We start from the raw sequence: 19,471 nt of genomic DNA on the forward strand, positions 1-19,471 counted from the left end.
TTAAGGAGTTTTTCCAACCTAAATGATTCTGTGATACTGAAGAGATGAAAATTCATAAAATCACAGGATGGTTTGGGTTGAAGGACCTTCCCAGCTCCCCCAGTGCCCCCCCTGCCATGAGCAGGGACATCTGCACCAGCTCAGGTTGCTCAGAGCCCCGTCCAGCCTGGCCTGGGATGTCTCCAGGGATGGTTCAGCCACCACCTCTCTGGGAACCTGGGCCAGGCTCTCACCACCCTCAGCGTAAAATAATTCTGTGTAAAAAATTTGTAGGATTTACATCCATACTTTGGGTTGGAAGAGATGTCAGGAGGTCTCTAGACCAACCTCCTATTCCAAGCAGGACCAGCTGTGAGGCCAGACTAGATTAACTTGGGCTTTAGCCACCTGGAACCTGAAAACATCCAAGGGTGGCCACTGCCCAACCTCTCTGGGCAACCATTTGCAACGCTGGATTGTCTTCATGGGCAAAAAGCTCAACAGCACGAGGGGAGGAAGAGAAGATGCCTTTAGCTGACAGAATAGAGATGTGCTACCATGACAACAGGTTTTTATATTTACCCTCCTGCTGATCTTCACCAGGATAACATTTGCATCTGTGTTATGGTCCAACCCAGAACCACAGTCTGCTGAACGTGATGGTGCCGCTAAATCATCCCGCAGAGCTGGTCGCTGGAGTTCTGCTTCCCTCCGGATTTGTGCCGTTTGTCGCTCGTGCTCCTCCCACGCCAAAAATTCCAACTCCTCCCCGCGGGGTCACCTGGGGCACCTTTGAATGAGCAAAAAGCAGCAATTCTTTGCATGCTTTCAGGTGTGTGCTCGCCAAAAACCTCCTGCGTATCGCAGCTGGACGCTGCCAGCCTGTCCCTGCAGCCTGAAGACCCTCTAGCGCCAGCCAGATGCTGATTTTTTGTAACAATTTTAGGAATGCCATAATCTTCGTGTTGTGGGTGTCTCAGGAGCTCATTGTAGGGAAGCAAGCGGACAAATCATTCTACGTCAGGCTCATATGAGGCTCATTCCTTAAGAAAACAACTAAAAAGATAATGGAGAGTAGCGTCTGTGAAGGCTGAGCATCCCCACAAGGGATAAAGAAAAATAATTGTAGGAACATTGAACCTTGATACTCATCTATAGCGTATGCTCGTTGTCTTTCACAAATGGAAAAATAAGAGTGAAAGGTTGAGATTCAATGCCGTGGAATTTCACAGTTAACTCTAGGTCAGGGTTTCTCTCGCGGAGCCTGTCAGGTACCAGAACCCTGTGTGTTGGCCATAAATTAACCCTAAAAAAAGGAGACAGTGAGAGAAAACCTGTTGCAATGAGGAAACGGCCTCAAGTTGCACCAGGGGAGGTTGAGGTTGGATCTGGGGAACAATTTCTTCCCCAAAGGGCTGTGGGGCATTGGAACAGGCTGCCCAGGGCAGTGCTGGAGTCACCATCCCTGGAGGGGTTGGACAGACGGACATGAGGTTCTCAGGACATGGGGCAGTGCCAGGGCTGGGGGAACGGTTGGACTCCATGATCTTGAGGGTCTCTTCCAACCCAAATGATTCCATGATTCAATAATTCCCCCTCATGAGCGATGTGTTATGGACACACAGAGCGGGATGGCAAGAGTGACGGGCTCTGGTGTTCCAGTCGAAGCGCTGCTGTGGAAACGTCCCCATCACCGCAGGGCTGTGAGCAGATCTGAGCTGGGTGAGGCCGTGGCCCTTGGGGCTTGGGGGGTATTTCACCTGTGGGGTGATGTGAACCTCCACAGCAGTGTTTTATCTCTAAAACCACCAAAAATACAGAGATGGAGAAGCCATGGGCACAGCAGGTGTGTCGTGGGCATTGGGACGGCGATGGCAGAGCTGCCAGCAAGAGGTTGGGAGTTTGTCCTCAACAAACCTTAGAATCAGAGAATAGTTTGGGTTGGAGGGCCCTTCCCAGCTCCCCCAGTGCCCCCCTGCCATGAGCAGGGACATCTGCACCAGCTCAGGTTGCTCAGAGCCCCGTCCAGCCTGGCCTGGGATGTCTCCAGGGATGGTTCAGCCACCACCTCTCTGGGAACCTGGGCCAGGCTCTCACCACCCTCAGGGGAAAAAAATCTTTTCTTCCCCATACCCTCTGGGGAAAAGCTGGAATAACATTTTTCCCAAAGATACGCGCTGCTTCTTTCTGCCTTTGAAAGTGTCTGTGCAAGACGCGTGTGTTATCAGGTGACTGAAAGTACCGAGGCAGCTGCTTGGTTATCGTACATACAGGTAAAATATGGGTGCAAATAAGTGAAGTTTGCCCTGGTATTGGGGATATACTGAATAAATAATTGTAAATAGCAAGTCCAGCTCATTTCTAAATCTGTCCCCTGCTCAGCTCTCTGAGTGCTGCTACAACACAGGCCTCTTTTAATAGAGAAAAACGATCTTTTTGTTCAAGAGCTGTTTCTTTATCTGTGCCGGAGCCGCCACCATTGTTGTGAGCGGCCACTTCTGCTCGATGCCCATGGAGAGTTCTTTGTTCGTTACCTTGGAAGAACTCACTTGGATCTCAGAAAAAGAAGAGCGTATATCAGTCTGTAGGACTGTGTTTGTTTGAGTGTGATTGAAGGGGTTGTGTACCAAAATTCTGAATTTAGTCTGTGCTAAAATGTGACCATCGCTCGTCAGCGTTCTGTCCTTAAGCCAGCCCCATGGAAATCGTTCTGGACACAGATTCAAGAATGCGTTTCCAAGGGAGAATCACCGAACAGCCGTCCCCAGTGTGAATCTCCGCTTGGTGTGTGGTGTGAAAGTCCTTGTAGGATCCTGAGACTGAGTTATAATGTTCTTCAGATTAACCCATATTCGCCAGCCCATCCGCAACATCCACTTGCCCTCTGCGGTCGCACTTAGGATGAAAATTTATGGCGATTTACTGGCTAAATATGTCTCCCCCCTTTGCCAGGTGAACTCTGGGGAGCTGGTGGTGTCCCAGCAGAGCCTTCCCTTCCCTTCCCTTCCCTTCCCTTCCCTTCCCTTCCCTTCCCTTCCCTTCCCTTCCCTTCCCGCGAGTTTTCCAGCCAGGGCTCGATTTCAGGACCGGCGCCCGATATGGGGTTTTTCATCACATCGACCGGGGTGTTCCCCTCCTCCCGGTTCCCCGCGATAACAAAGCGTCGCTCCCCGCATCCTCGTTCGTATAATCTGCCATGAATACACGGCCGAAGGTCTCAGAAGTGGAGATCGAACACCTTTCAAAGTGTTCCTGCCCCCGGGGGCCCTTTGTGAAGACAATTTCCCCCCGCGTCTCCTGTTTGCTGACGTGGAACAGGCTCCCCTCGCTCCCTCCCTTTGCCCTTCCCTACACCTGCCTTTTTACTAACTCTCCATTTACTCTCCCCAAAACACTTCCTCCTCTCGCTGCCCTGCCCTCAGGGCCAAAGCCATTAACCACCACGGCCCCTCTCTGCTAAAACGACCTCCCCGTTGCGCGGCCGGGTTTGTTTTTGAAGGGCGGCCCCGGCCGCTTGCCCCTCACCCCCCGTCCCTGGCCTTTTGTGACCCATTCAGTGACTCGCTTGACCCCTCCGGGACCTTTATCGCCCCGTGGTCAGCATGTGTGTGCCCAGCAGACCGCGAGACCGAGTCTCTGCTCTCTTGTCCTTGCCAGGCAGTTGTTGGTGACATTTCACAGTCTCCTGACCTGAGCTGACACCGTCAATGCGGGTGTTTGTGGGAAGGAGCTGACGCCCACCCCGCACCGGGTGCTGCCGCCGGCGCGATCGATGCCGAGGGCTTTGTGCTTGGCCTGGAGGAAGGACGGCGGGGTCTGCAGCTCGTTGGCGATGGAAGCCTCTTCGTTTTAAGGGGAGCTTTTGTTATGTCAGTATTTAAATCTGCGACATGAGAATCATGGAATTATAGAACCATAGAATCGTTTGGGTTGGGAGAGAACCTCAAGCTCATGGAGTCCAACCGTTCTCCAGCCCTGGCACTGCCCCATGTCCTGAGAACCTCATGTCCGTCTGTCCAGCCCCTCCAGGGATGGTGACTCCAGCACTGCCCTGGGCAGCCTGTTCCAATGCCCCACAGCCCTTTGGGGAAGAAATTGTTCCCCACATCCAACCTCAACCTCCCCTGGCGCAACTTGAGGCCGTTTCCTCTGGTCCTGGCGCTTGTTCCTGGGGAGCAGAGCCCGACCCCCCCTGGCTCCAAGCTCCTTTCAGGCAGGTCAGAGATCAGAAGGTCTCCCCTCAGCTCCTGTTCTCCAGCTGAACCCCCAGCTCCCTCAGCCGCTCCCATCACACTTGTGCTCCAGCCCCTCACCAGCTCCGTTCCCTTCTCTCAACTCGCTCCAGCACCTCAAGGCCTTTCTTGGTGTGAGGTGATCCCACCACCCCTCTGGCCACCATTTTGAGCCCTGAGGTGATTCTGGTGCCCCTGAGGCCGCCATTTTGTGTTTTGTTGGTCGTCCTCCACACTCACCTGTTCGATACAATATAATTGCCATTATTTTGAATAGCATGAATTACAGAGCCGGCATAACAAGGGATGGTCTTTTGACATCACTGCTTGTGGTGTTCTCAGGAAAAAACGGGTTATAATTATAGCTGCCTTTTTGTGTTTGAATCCTGCATGATATGCCTTGGAGCGTTGTCGGTGGCATCCCAGATGGAAAGGGCTCCATTCTTACAGAGGATGAGGGACATCTCTGGATATCTGTGGCCTCCCAGGTCCCCAGCAGCCAGCGCGTGGTGACACTGAGGAGACACCTGTGGCCTGGTCACACCTCCGAAGGTGACAGTGTCATTCCATTTCCCTCACCGGAGTCACCAACAAGAGCAAAGCTGGAGAAACGACATGAGCAAGTGGGGAAGTCAAGCTGCCAAGGGCCTGCTGGGCTGGCGGTCTCTGAGCAAGTGTTTTCTAATGGTGGCTCCCCAAAAATGGCCAACCAAGGTTCTGGTGCAACTGTACAGTGAGTTTAAACCTACAGAATGTTTGTGCTTTGCTGCGTCCTTCATTGAGCCCTGGAGATTGATCAGGTTGAAAAGCTGGAGAAAAGAAGTTCTTGGTAAGGGCCAAAATATTTTTCTGTTGGACACCGTTCTGTTCTTTAACTTATCTCCAGGGAAAGTCATGGACCCGCTGGAGAGGGGCCAGAGGAGCCCCAGAAATGACCCGAGGCTGGAACAGCTCTGCTGGGAGGACAGGCTGAGAGAGCTGGGGGGTTCAGCTGGAGAAGAGAAGCTCTGGGGAGACCTTAGTGCGGCCTTTCCGGACTGAAAAGGGGCCGAGAAGAAAGATGGGGACAGACTTTTGAGCAGGGCCTGTTGTGATAGGACAAGGGGTGATGGTTTTAAACTAAAGGAGGGAGATTCAGGCCGGACATGAGGAAGAAATTGTTGCCCTGAGGGTGGTGAGAGCCTGGCCCAGGTTGGCCAGAGAGGTGGTGGCTGAACCATCCCTGGAGACATCCCAGGCCAGGCTGGACGGGGCTCTGAGCAACCTGAGCTGGTGCAGATGTCCCTGCTCATGGCAGGGGGGCACTGGGGGAGCTGGGAAGGTCCTTCAACCCAAACTGTTCTATGATTCTATTGGAGAACGTGTGTGTGTGTGTGTGTCTTCAAAGCTGGTGTTGTTGCAACTCAGTTTGGGGAAATGAAAACCACAGGCTGCTCTGTCTTCACTGGGGTTTTGCCTCACATTCACTAGATTTAGGAACTGTTCATCATGGGAAGAACAACTCTGTAGGTCAGTCCTCCTGAGCAAAACCAGGCCAGTGGAAAATAATAATTCTACCTTTGGTGCCTGGGGTCCTGCAGGCAGGTACGTGTGTGCTGATTGGACTGAAATTGAGGAAATTTTCTTCATGCAGTTAGGAATTTTGGGTTGTTTTTTTTTTCAGCTAGCACAGTTGTTGTTTGGATTTAGTTTGAGAATCAGAAGATAACACCCCGGGGCAGAGTTAATGTTTTTCTCCAAGTAACTTTCCAGTGTGGTTGATTTGGAACAAAGAGAATGTTAAGAACTTACTGTTATCTTCGTTGTTTTTTGGGAGATAAGGATGTTCTGAGCTCTCTCCCCACAGGTGTGGGGCAGCTGGGAAAGGGGACACGGAGGGGACAGACCTTACCTGACATCAGACTGATCAATAAGAATATTCTGTGCCATCATGCGTTGTATTTAATGAGAGTCGGATTTTCCGTCTGGGGAGATGGAGACCTGTTCAGTTCTGTTCTGTTTTGGGGGAGTTCTGTTCCGAACTTTCTTTAGTTTGGCCTTTTGCCATCCTGCCATTTTGCTGAGGCCTCTGGGCTTTTCTGCCGTTTTCTCTCTTTTCCCCATTATGGGCTGTTTGGGACCAGGTGCTGCTTCCTGGGACCGGCTGCTCGGTGCGGACGGAGCTCGTGAAGAATTGCATGGAGTATCTTTTATTTTATATTCTATTTCCATTTCATATATAGTACTAGCAGTATATTAATATTATTTTGTTATTTTATTGAACTGTCTTCATCTCAATCCACAAATTCGTCCCTTCCCTTTCGATTCCCTCCCCTATTTTGGGGTGGGAGGACAGTGATCCAGCATCTGTGGTGGCTGCGATCACTGGCTGAGGTTAAACCGTGGCAGCGTGGTCAATGTTGATGCCCGGGGAACATCCCTGCTGCCTTTTTGACCAGGTCATGATTTCGAGGGGAACACACTGCGCCCCACCCGAGCTCCTCCAGCGCCTCGGGGGACACCGAGCCCGTCCGCACCCTGAGGGTGTCGGGGTCGGTGTTTTCGGGGCGGAGCGGGGCGTCATTCATCCTAGAGTTTTGCTCCAGCGCATCCAGCCCAGCCCAGCCTGCAACCCTCTCTGCCTCTCCGTGCTCATATTTACAAAGCAACGTGATAAATTCAGTATCGATCCCTTCTGCTGCACTGTAAATTTTGCAAAAGATGATTAAATAGCGCAATAGAGTCTGTGAGCGCCGGGGCTCAATATGTTCTGGGCCGGCGTATCGACCCCCTCGGTCCGACGGCAGCAAGTTCCACTCCCAGCCGCGCCAGACCAGTAATTAAAACCCTGGGAGACCGGGATTTAAAACCCATCATACCGCAGCATCTGACATCCCCGCGTGGCGAGGGCAATAAGCGTGTAAGTGCAAGCGCATTTATGTCCGTGTCAAAGTGCTTAAGAATAGTTTTCCCCACAGGGCAGGGGAGCAAACAGATCCCTTTTTAAGTGTTTCTGGGTACAAAACTCCGTGGCGACATAATGCTTGTCATGAATTTAATAGCTCTGCACACGTGTAGATATACAGAGATGAGGATTCTTTAGTTTCCCTTCGCATACTGTTACCTTAAAAATGAGAATAAGGATTGCTTTCCCTCCCAGGTGTCGAGCGGGCGTAAAACAAGTTGCGCTCAGGTTACTGTAAAGCAAGATGGAAAGGAGCAGGTAGGTCAACCTGTTTTAAAGGGCGCAGTAAAGAAAAAAGGTGTTTCTGAGCCCAAAAATGGAGTCGAAATTGCCCAGGCCTTTCCAAGCTCTGGTCCTTCCGCTGGAGATCGTAGAATCACAGAATGTTCTCAGTTGGAAGGGACCCACGAGGGTCATCGAAGATGCTGTTTGAAAGCGGTTTGAATTGAACCACCTCTGCAAGCTGAACGCCGTTTGAGCTCAGATTTAGCTAATACGAGTCACATCTCAAGGGAAACCTTTATTTCCCCAGAAATGTTGTGTCTTGTGCACGGAGCGCAAGAACTCGCAGTGTTGGCTCCTCTTCTTCAACCTCATCATCGCATCTGCACGGGAGCAGTACGTGCGGTGCTGGTTTTCTGCATCTCTCACAACCCTTTTTCTTACATTAGGTAGGAAATAAATGTGCCTTGCTTTGCTTTGCAGTAGGTTGCAGGATTGTTTTGGTTTGTAGAGGGTGGTCTCTCTGTAAAGAGCCATGATCTAAAATTGGTTTATCCACCACAGGAGCTGATTTGGGGGATTATAAGTTGTTAGGACTCTTCTCCCAAGGGACAAGCGCCAGGACCAGAGGAAACGGCCTCAAGCTGCGCCAGGGGAGGTTGAGGTTGGATGTGGGGAACAATTTCTTCCCCAAAGGGCTGTGGGGCATTGGAACAGGCTGCCCAGGGCAGTGCTGGAGTCACCATCCCTGGAGGGGTTGGACAGACGGACATGAGGTTCTCGGGACATGGGGCAGTGCCAGGGCTGGGGGAACGGTTGGACTTGATCTTGAAGGTCTTTTCCAACCAAAATGATTCTCTGATTCTATGTTTCTATGATTATCAGTCTCCTCTGACACCTCCCTTCCATCTTGCACATCCCAATTTTGGACTTGGCCGCTGCCGTCTGACAGAATCACACACAGATTGATTCTCAGTGAGGTTTGGGAGCCTCTTTTTGCCTCTCCTTGCCCTTTCTCTCCTGCCCTTGGCAGCGTCTGACCTTCATCTCTGGATATTTCTGGTTTAGAAGATCTCCCTCTGTAGACTCTACTCCAGAAACAGGAGCTTCAACTCACACATTCCATGATTCAGACACATCTTTGAGATGTGACTGGGCAGCGGTTGGTATAATGAAAAATAAAGCTTAGTGTGCTGCAAAACAACCGTATTTTCAGTCCTTCGGCTGGATAAAAAGCCACCAGGCCATGCGATTTACGGCATTTCTCCTCACAGGCCTCTCAATCCTGCTTTGGCTGCACTGTCATTCATACAAACGGCCTTGAGGGCAAAAAAAAGGCAAAACTGAGCCCAAAACAAATGCTAAGATCATTTACTGCAGTCGGTCTGCTGTAAATGGAAGGCAAAAATTAGCACATGCGATAATTGCCAGCTTGTTTCATGGTTACGTTTCCTTTTGTTGTAAACATCGCGTTAGAAGCTCCTGATGACGCGGCGGCTGCAAAACGAGCCGCTCTGATCACAGCCTCAGGCTAACACAGAGACGCTCTTAAAAGGAATGAGCATCACATTATAATTACACCGCTATGATATTATTCACTATTTGCAATATTCGCAGTTACTTTGAGGTCTTGGTTCCGAGCTACTGGCTGTTTAAACACAGTTTCTCAACTTTTAGCACAGAAAATCAGAGGCGCCGTCTCTCTGGTTGTATATGTGTTAAAATTCATTACAAACTGTTCACAGCCGTAGTAACGACTAAGTAAATACATTGAGAACAAACCCTCAAGAGATGGACGAGTTGCTCGTGTGGTCAGTTGGAAAAAAATGTGTTTTTAATGGTGTCAGGTGCAAAGTTGTGCAGGTTGGGAGAGGAGCACGGGGCGGCGTTGAGCCTTGGAGAGCGGAGGTTCTGAGCAGGAGGAACAACCGAGAGCTGAGAAACACCAAAATGAGCCGGTTCTGGGCTGGAGTAACGGGGGCGCAGGCAGAGGGCGAGAGGGATTTCAAGAAGGAGAGGAAGGACAAGAACTGATGCTGGAAAACTCATGCTGGAGAGTCTTCTTTTTGGGAAGAAATAGGGGGAATGGTGTTTCATAACCATCTTCATCTGCAGCTCTGCTTCTCCTGATGGAGTTCATGGGCTGAGGAAAGTTCTTTTGTAGAATCACAGGACATTTTGGGTTGAAGGGCCCTCCCCAGCTCCCCCAGTGCCCCCCCTGCCATGAGCAGGGACATCTGCACCAGCTCAGGTTGCTCAGAGCCCCGTCCAGCCTGGCCTGGGATGTCTCCAGGGATGGTTCAGCCACCACCTCTCTGGCCAACCTGGGCCAGGCTCTCACCACCCTCAGGGGCAAAAATGCGGGTTCTCGTTAAAGTGATGCTTCGTTTGGTGACAGAAGCAAACTGTGTAGAAGTAAATGTTGAAAATCCCGCTCAATGGAGTGATGTCGCCACGTTCGGGCATAGCAGCACGTGTGGGAATCATTTTCTAAACCTCTTTTGCACCTTGTGGTTAGTTGTGGTTGTACACGACTTAGATTTGTCGTGAGGATGTTATGAGTTACTCATGAGTGGTTCTCATCGTTGGGTGAAACGTATCTGCAGTCACCTTCTTGTAGAACGTCCTGCGTTTGAAGGGACCCACAGGGATCATCCCAGCGGTGTTTGGAGTCACCTCAAAGAGGGACCACATGTGGACTTGTGTGTAGATGTGTGTGGGTATGGGAGAAGCTTTCAGCTGCTCCTGCGGTGGGGACTTGCCCCGCGTTTCATTCTCAAGCCCGCATTGTTGGCCAAGATGGTACAACCAAGAGTGGCCCAGAAGAATTATTAGATCTTTCAGTCTAATGGATCCATGGATTTGACAGATGGACACTTGGTGGATAAGGGATTGGCTGGATGGTTGCACTCAAAGAGTTGCGGTCAACGGCTTGATGTACCAGTGGAGACCAGTGACAAGTGGCGTTCCTCAGGAGTCGGTATGGGGACTGGAGCTGTTTAACATCTTTATTGGCTACATGGGCAGCGGGATTGAGGGCACTCTCAACACGTTTGCCAATCACCCCAAGCTGTGTGTTGAGGTTGACACGCCTGAGGGACCCATCCAGAGGGACCTGGACAGGCTGGAGAGGTGGGACCATGAGAACCTCATGAGGTTCCACAAGGCCAAGTGCAAGGTCCTGCACCTGGGTCAGGGCGGCCCCCAGTATCAATCTAGGCTGGGGATGGAGGGATGGAGAGCAGCCCCCAGGAGAAGGACTTGGGGGTGCTGGGGGTGAAAGATTGGCCATGAGCCGGCAACGTGCGCTTGCAGCCCAGAAATCCACCCGTGTCCTGGGCTGCATCCCCAGCAGCGTGAGCAGCAGGTGGAGGGAGGGGATTCTGCCCCTCTGCTCTGCTCTGGGGAGACCCCCCTGCAGTGCTGGGCCAGCTCTGGGTCCTCAGCACAGGACATGGAGCTGCTGGAGAGGGGCCAGAGGAGCCCCAGAAATGACCCGAGGCTGGAACAGCTCTGCTGGGAGGACAGGCTGAGAGAGCTGGGGGGTTCAGCTGGAGAACAGAAGCTCCGGGGAGACCTTAGTGCAGCCTTTCTGGACTTTGGGCCCCTCAGTTCCAGAAGGACAGGGAACTGCTGGAGAGAGTCCAGCGCAGCCACGAAGATGCTGCAGGGAGTGGAGCATCTCCCGTGTGAGGAAAGGCTGAGGAGCTGGGGCTCTGGAGCTGGAGAAGAGGAGACGGAGGGGTGACTCATTCACGGGGATCAATATGGAAAGGGCGAGTGTCAGGAGGATGCAGCCAGGCTCTTCTGGGTGACAACCAGTGATAGGACAAGGGGCAGTGGGTTCAAACTGGAACACAGGAGGTTCCCCTTAAATTTGAGGAGAAACTTCTTCATGGTGAGGGTGCCAGAGCCTGGCCCAGGCTGCCCAGGGAGGTTGTGGAGTCTCCTTCTCTGCAGACATTCCAACCCGCCTGGACACCTTCCTGTGTAACCTCATCTGGGTGTTCCTGCTCCGGCGGGGGGATTGCACTGGGTGAGCTTTCGAGGTCCCTTCCAACCCCTGACATCCTGTGATTCTGTGATTCAAAGGGGCCCATAAGAAAGATGAGGACAGACTTGAGCAGGGCCTGTTGCGACAGGACAAGGGGTGATGGTTTCAAACTAAAGGAGGGAGATTCAGGCCAGACACGAGGAAGAAATTGTTGCCCTGAGAGTGGTGAGAGCCTGTCCCAGGTTGGCCAGAGAGGTGGTGGCTGAACCATCCCTGGAGACATCCCAGGCCAGGCTGGACGGGGCTCTGAGCAACCTGAGCTGGTGCAGATGTCCCTGCTCATGGCAGGGGGGCACTGGGGGAGCTGGGAAGGTCCTTCAACCCAAACCCTTCTGTGATCTTTGAGCTGTACGTTGCCCTCAAGAATCTACTCCCATGGAGACGGATGTTTCACTGGAGACACCAAAGGCAGAATGACCCTCAGCTTGTGTCGTTACACTGAGCTGGTTTAATCTCCTATACTCATAGCCAGGGTAATTAGGGTAATTAGCAAATGCCACCAAATAAGAGAGGAGGGGCAGGATGCTGAACCATCCCGAGTGTTGTCCTCAAGAGCGCCCACGGTTTTGTCTTTGAAAATTTTGCTCTGGCTCTTCCCTTGATAAGATTAGAGGATATTCCCGGCGGATCGCGTGTTCATGTTGAAATCTGGGCCCTTCCAAAGCCCCACTGGATGCAGCAGCAGAGACGGGTCCTCAGCCAGGGCTGGAGGTCGTTGCCCAGCAAGTGGAGCAGTGTCCTGCCGTCTGGCTTTTATATTAATATTTATCGAAACATCAGACAGCAGAAGGGTGGTGGGATCACCTGCAGGGGTGCCTACTTGCCTATTAACGTCGCATGCTAAAAGCTGCTTGTGAAATACGTGTTTTATCGATTTAAAAGCAGGTTTACGTTCCTGGAAAAAGGGGTGATCATACTAATTCAATCATCGAAGACTCCGGAGGACAGAAGTCTTTTTATATTACTTTAACTAGCCATGTGGAGCAATAATAATGTCATTCCTTGTCAAAGCTGATGGCTGATGACGTCGTGTCATCCCCAGCAGGTGGTACGGGCTGCGTCCTCCTGGCGAATCCCATCCTGGTGTTTGAACAGGCCACGGGGAGGTGGAATTGCTATGGAAAATTGCATTTAAGTGCAATTTGTGCTTGTCTGTCTGGTTCGGGACAACAGCTGCTCTCTATGCCCATCCCCAGCACCCTCGTCAGCAAACCTACTGTAGCTTTGGGGATTTCCAGGCTCTTCTTCCAGGGATTTAGAACAGGAGCTGAGGGGAGACCTTCTGATCTCTGACCTGCCTGAAAGGAGCTTGGAGCCAGGGGGGGTCGGGCTCTGCTCCCCAGGAACAAGCGCCAGGACCAGAGGAAACGGCCTCAAGTTGCGCCAGGGGAGGTTGAGGTTGGATGTGGGGAACAATTTCTTGCCCAAAGGGCTGTGGGGCATTGGAACAGGCTGCCCAGGGCAGTGCTGGAGTCACCATCCCTGGAGGGGTTGGACAGACGGACATGAGGTTCTCAGGGACAGGGGGTAGTGCCGGGGCTGGGGGAACGGTTGGACTCGATGATCTTGAGGGGCTTTTCCAACCAAAATGTTTCTGTGATTCTATGAGGAATGAATTCTCGAGGAACCCTCGCTGAAGTGACCTCATGATGACAACTGCTGTAGCCACACGTTGGCAAGATCGGCCTCAGGCTGACAACCTGATGTGTGACATTACCAGCTCTGCTTCTGGGAGACTGGAAATGGCTTTATATTGGGATGAATGGATTTCTGGGACTGAAGCTGTGCTGTCTTCTGCACCGGAGATTTGCCCAAGTGAAGAAAGGCTCAGCTGAAAGTTACGTTCAAGGATGCCTGAGAGCAGCAGTCCATGCAGAAGCTTCCGCAGCATCTGTTTGCTCTATGAAATGAGGTCCTCACACTTTGCTCCTTTCCTTGTCTCAGTGCCCAAGGCTTTCCCAAACCTCTCTGTGGCCAGTCTCTCGAGAACTGGAGCTCTCTGGCTGTCCATCCAGGTCACTGTGAGCCCTGTTCTGTCTGTCTGTCTGTGAGGCTTGTTCTTGTTTCGACAGGGACATAGAATCACAGGATGGTTTGGGTTGGAAGGGACCTTCCCAGCCACCCCCACCATGAGCAGGGACATCTGCACCAGCTCAGGTTGCTCAGAGCCCCGTCCAGCCTGGCCTGGGATGTCTCCAGGGATGGTTCAGCCACCACCTCTCTGGGAACCTGGGCCAGGCTCTCACCACCCTCAGGGCAACAATTCCTTCCTCATGTCCGGCCTGAATCTCCCTCCTTTAGTTTAAAACCATCACCCCTTGTCCTATCACAATAGGCCCTGCTCAAAAGTCTGTCCCCATCTTTCTTCTCGGCCCCTTTTCAATCTGGAAAGGCCGCACTAAGGTCTCCGCGGAGCTTCTCTTCTCCAGCTGAACAGCCCAACTCTCTCAGCCTGTCCTCCCAGCAGAGCTGTTCCAGCCTCGGGTCATTTCTGGGGCTCCTCTGGCCCCTCTCCATATTTCGCTACGTGAGCCAGACCCCTGCTCCTCTGCGCTTCAGCACGGGCCATGGCGGAGGACGGAGGTCCTGGGAGCCCCTGGCATCCCCTGCGATCCCCCAACATTCTCTGTGAGCCCCTGGCACCCTCCTCTCCCTCCTGCCATCATCCTCCTCCTGCCATCTCCCCCATGTGCCATCTCCCCTCCTCCTCCATCCCCATCTCCCCCACGCCAGCCGCGGAGGACCCGGGTACCAGCACCCGCCGCGTCGCGCGGCTCTATTGACAGCTTATCCCGAATCCGAAGGAATCTCAAGACAAATTGTTAAGAGGATGGAGTTAATAAAATTTGAAAAATTGAGGCCTGTCACTCTCCTAAACTTTTTTCGATACCGCTGACAGAAACATATTTCCCCAATGAGTGACCTTCTGCAGCTGCTCCGGCGCCGCGACGCCGCGCGGATGCTGGGACTGAACCAACCCGCTATTTATCAAATATCATAAGCCGGGGCCTCCTAATATGAGCAGGGGAGGAGGCGACGGACCCGCACAGCCCGAGGTGTCGCCCAGGTGTCCATCTCCGGCTACAGACAGCGAGTGGGAGGTGACAAATGGCCTTCTATTAAGTCTCCCAAGGTTGGTGTCCCCTCGGCAGAACCAGCTGCCGGGGTGGGAGAGGGCAGGGGATGGGGAAGGGGGGGTCAGGCCGGAGCGCGGAACGAACCTCTCGCCGCTTTTACCTTCTCTTAACGAGTAAAGTGACACTGTTATTTATTGCGGCGTAATATTTTATTGCCGAGGTTGGAATCGACCAGTCGGAGGGAGTCGGGTTCTATCAATTATTGCAGCAATTAGTCAAGTCGTCAAAGCCATTAACAGGGGGATTAGGCCAATATTGGAGAGCCATTATTGATAGATCCAGGGGAAAAAAACCAAACGAACCAACCCTCAGCCTTCATCTGAAATGAGAGCAGGCCTTGCCTCGAGGATCTCATCATTTGGAGGAGGCAGAAAACTTGTCCCCCCCTTGGGTTTTTTTTTTGGGGGGGGAGATGACATGGGAGCACTGTCTCTTTAAAAGATATTGAGTGGCCGGTCTCGGCACTATATAATCTCACCTGTCTCGATCATATTCTTTATTTGCAATGACAAGGCTCGCAACAGAAATTACTCTGTGTCGGATGTTTATGGAGCACATTTTTCATTCTGTAAGCAAATATAGATCCCCGATGCCAATGCTTAGAAATGGCTCATCTCGCCGGCTCCGCTCGCACGGAGCCTTGCACTTTTTTTTTTTCCATATGATTGCTGCTCATTTCTATTGAGCTCTCGGGGTGCTCTGCGCTGGAGAAGCCGAAGCCACGGCCTCGTTTGTGGGTGCCCAGGTACCTGCTGTGCTGCCGCCTTTCCAGTGGGCTGGAAGGTCATGGAACCGCGGGATGGTTTGGGTTGAAGGACCTTCCCAGCTCCCCCAGTGCCCCCCCTGCCATGAGCAGGGACATCTGCACCAGCTCAGATTGCTCAGAGCCCCGTCCAGCCTGGCCTGGGATGTCTCCAGGGATGGTTCATCCACCACCTCTCTGGGTACCTGGGCCAGGCTCTCACCACCCTCAGGGCAACAATTTCTCCTTATATCTAGTCTGACGCTGGGAGATTGGAGCGAGCAGGGGTCAGTCTCTTCTCCCAAGGAACAAGTGCCAGGACGAGAGGAGTCACAAAGATGCTGAAGGGAGTGGAGCATCTCCCGTGTGAGGAAAGGCTGAGGAGCTGGGGCTCTGGAGCTGGAGAAGAGGAGACTGAGGGGTGACTCATTCATGGGGATCAATATGGAAAGGGGGAGTGTCAGGAGGATGGAGCCAGGCTCTTCTGGGTGACAACCAGTGATAGGACAAGGGGCAATGGGTACAAACTGGAACACAGGAGGTTCCACTTAAATATGAGAAGAAACTTCTTCCTGGTGAGGGTGCCAGAGCCTGGCCCAGGCTGCCCAGGGAGGTTGTGGAGTCTCCTTCTCTGCAGACATTCCAACCCGCCTGGACACCTTCCTGTGTAACCTCATCTGGGTGTTCCTGCTCCGGCAGGGGGATTGCACTGGATGAGCTTCCGAGGTCCCTTCCAACCCCTGACATTCTGGGATTCTGTGATTCTGTGAAATGGCCTCAAGTTGCGCCAGGGGAGGTTGAGGTTGGATGTGGGGAACAATTTCTTCCCCAAAGGGCTGTGGGGCATTGGAACAGGCTGCCCAGGGCAGTGCTGGAGTCACCATCCCTGGAGGGGTTGGACAGACGGAGATGAGGTTCTCAGGACATGGGGCAGTGCCAGGGTGGGGGAACGGGTGGACTCGATGATCTTGAGGGGCTTTTCCATCCAAAATGATTCTGTGATTTTGTGATTCAAGCACCAATGGTTTGAGGCCGGTTTGCAGGTTCACCCTCATAGCTCTCGGTGCCTGGTTGGTGACAGCAAGCTGTCGTGGAGTCACCGAGCACCAGCGTTAGTGCTGAGTCTCTCTGCTTGGAGATCAATCCCCTGAGATGCCGAGAGCCAGAGATTCATGCTGAGATTCATCCTGAGACCCTGTCTGCTTCACTGGCTGTTCCTCAGTACCCCCCTCTCTTGATCTCCATGTGAATTTGTTTCTGAGGGTCCTCACCTTCCTCCAGTTCAGTCTTTGGTGTTGTTCGACTTTTTATTTTTTAGTTAAATTCTAAAGAAGGATGTGATTTCCCTCCTGTGCCTTAGTGTGGCAGCTGTTTAGGAGGCTACAGCCCCCTCGATCTCCAGCGCGGACGGACAGAGAGGACGGGCAGCGTGTCCAATTGAACCCATAACAATCCCACGTGAGGATGTGGAGCGGTTGCCTTTGTGAAACTTTATTTTCTCCTTGTGACCATGTGCTCTCATCCCCCCCGCAGCAGCTCTTCCCTGCCAAGCCGTTTGTCAGCGGTGACAATCCCTTTTCTTCCTCCCTGGCCACCCGCGCGTGGGACCGCTGGTTGTACATTGTCCCTTTGTCACCCTGACACCCCTCAGAGCAAAGGTTAGGAGGGGACACGCGCTTGGACAAGAGGCACAAGATGTGTGTCCTGCTCATTCTGCCCCAAAACTGCACCCTCGCCCCCCTGATCTTATTAATTTCTCCCTCCATCAGGTGCCAACCCCCTGCAGAAGAACGAAATGGGACACACACCCCTGGATTACGCCCGCGACGGAGAGGTCATGAAACTTCTGAGAGCGTCGGAGGCGAAGGTGAGCATGAGATTCTGGTGATTTTGTGGGGTTTTTTTCCCACTACAAGATCAGTTTTAAAGAAAAGCCGGTGTGCGCGGTGCAGGAGTGCGTTAGCCCACCCACACCTCCGTGCTTTTAAAAAAAAATTAATGACGGGATGTATAAGGGGAAAAAAAACACTTCTGAAGTCTTTTTAGCACATTCACATTCCTTCCTCTCAGTGACTTACACAGAACCTGTAATATCGTTCTGTAACCCCTTGGCAAAAATACACTAAAATCAGGGCGTAGTTTTTGCCATATTTTCTGCAGAAGAACCAGGTGTGAAAATCAAGCTGTGTGCTTGGAATCCATGTGTTCACCAACACCAATTTAAGGCAAAATACACCGATTTCTGCCGCCTGCTTGTGAAATCTCATCCCTTCAGCCTCACTGTCTCCTTGCGTGGGCTGCACTGCACCGTGTCCCGCTCGTGAATCAATGTTTTAAGGTATTTCGAAGAGGGAAAAGACCCACATTTGCCGTAGAAGCTCCAAGAAAAACCCCAGGAGTAGGTTACAGAGATGTAGGTTATTAGGGAGGGATCTGCAGCCTGATGTCAAGTACTTAATATTTCTGACTATGAAGCCTTACTCAAGTAGGAGCGACTAATTATTGAGGGCCCATCACAGCAATGATGCAAGATGCTGGAAAACCTATGGTTAAGAAATTCCTCATATTAAAACTGTGACAATTGCTGCATTTAGTAGATATTGCTGTGAATGAAACCCACCAGGCAGTCAAAAGTGCTGTGCTGTCTGTGCTCACCTGGGAAAATCCTTGCTCGAGCAGAAGTTCCAAACCCAGTGGAGCTCCCTTCCAACCCGAAGGATGCTGTGATTCTGTGTTCCCCAAATGCTAAACCTCTGTCCTGAGCAGGGAGACGCTGATCTTTCCTCTTGGGCTCTCTGTGCTCCATCATGGTGAAGGAAACCCTGCAGAGCCAATGGCTTCTTGTGTAGCCAGGAGCTCTGCTCGGTCATAGAATTGTAGAATCACAGAGTCGTTCGGGTTGGAAAAGCCCCTCAAGCTTGTGGAGTCCAACCGTTCCCCCAGCCCTGGCACTGCCCCATGTCCTGAGAACCTCATGTCCGTCTGTCCAACCCCTCCAGGGATGGTGACTCCAGCACTGCCCTGGGCAGCCTGTTCCAATGCCCCACAGCCCTTTGGGGAAGAAATTGTTCCCCACATCCAACCTCAACCTCCCCTGGCGCAGCTTGAGGCCGTTTCCTCTGGTCCTGGCGCTTGTTCCTGGGGAGCAGAGCCCGACCCCCCCTGGCTCCAAGCTCCTTTCAGGCAGGTCAGAGATCAGAAGGTCTCCCCTCAGCTCCTGTTCTCCAGCTGAACCCCCAGCTCCCTCAGCCGCTCCCATCACACTTGTGCTCCAGCCCCTCACCAGCTCCGTTCCCTTCTCTCAACTCGCTCCAGCACCTCAAGGCCTTTCTTGCCGCAAGGGGCCCAGAACCACCCCCAGGGTTCGCGGTTTGGCCTCCCCATTCCCAGCACAGGCCGGTCACTGCCCTGGGCCTGCTGGCCACACCAGTGCTGGTCCCAGCCAGGATCCTGTGGCCTCTTGGCCACCTGGGCACACGGTGGCTCGTGTTCAGCCGCTGGCACCAACACCCCCAGCTCCTTTTCCAGCCGCTCTTCCCTGAGCCTGTAGCATTCGTGGGGTTGTTGTGGCCCAAGTGCAGGACCCAGCACTTGCCCTTGTTGGCCCTCAGACAATTGGCCTCAGCCCATCGATCCAGCCGGTCCAGACCCCTCTGTATGGCCTCCCACCCTCCAGAACATCAACACTCCCACCCGACAGCTCCCAAAGCAGGATTTAAAGAAGAAAAGTTGATAATAAAATACTTAAAATCTTTACAGGAAGGAGGTGAGGGGGAATTATCCTCCGGGTAAATGGTCTCTGGAGTCCATCCTTGGCGAGGAAACCTGCCTCGAACCGGCGGAAAAAGCTGCGTTGGTTTTTCTGCTTAACTAATAGACGGAGGAGAGAAAGGAAATATATCTGAGGAGATGTTCCTGATGAAAATGATTGTACTTGTATATAAAACATCAGGCCGTCGAGGCAGCTCGTGATGAATATTCAGCCGGGGGGCACGCGGCGCTCCCGGGGTAACATCCACCCCAGGATCCGCGTTCCACCGAGAGTCTTTGAGAATTTATTGCTCATTTTAATCACTGCCGGAGAATGAATTGGCAGGACTATTACTGGATGGGCACATCCCATAGATTTTATTTACATATCCTTGTGACAGAATAACAAGG

At 52.4% G+C, this 19,471-nt stretch overlaps 1 protein-coding gene across 1 annotated transcript in view; it reads left to right on the forward strand.

Annotated features, from left to right (window-relative positions):
* The window catches only part of CLPB (ClpB family mitochondrial disaggregase), an 81,483-nt gene that overhangs the window by 29,618 nt on the left and 32,394 nt on the right, over nt 1-19,471 (forward strand). The window contains exon 6 of the mRNA XM_065658552.1: nt 17,080-17,177. Within this exon, the coding sequence (XP_065514624.1) occupies nt 17,080-17,177 (98 nt within the window). The remainder of the gene's footprint in view (nt 1-17,079; nt 17,178-19,471) is intronic.

The sequence above is a fragment of the Caloenas nicobarica genome, chromosome 1 (genome assembly GCF_036013445.1).
Source record: "Caloenas nicobarica isolate bCalNic1 chromosome 1, bCalNic1.hap1, whole genome shotgun sequence".
In the NCBI taxonomy this organism is placed as follows: domain Eukaryota; kingdom Metazoa; phylum Chordata; class Aves; order Columbiformes; family Columbidae; genus Caloenas; species Caloenas nicobarica.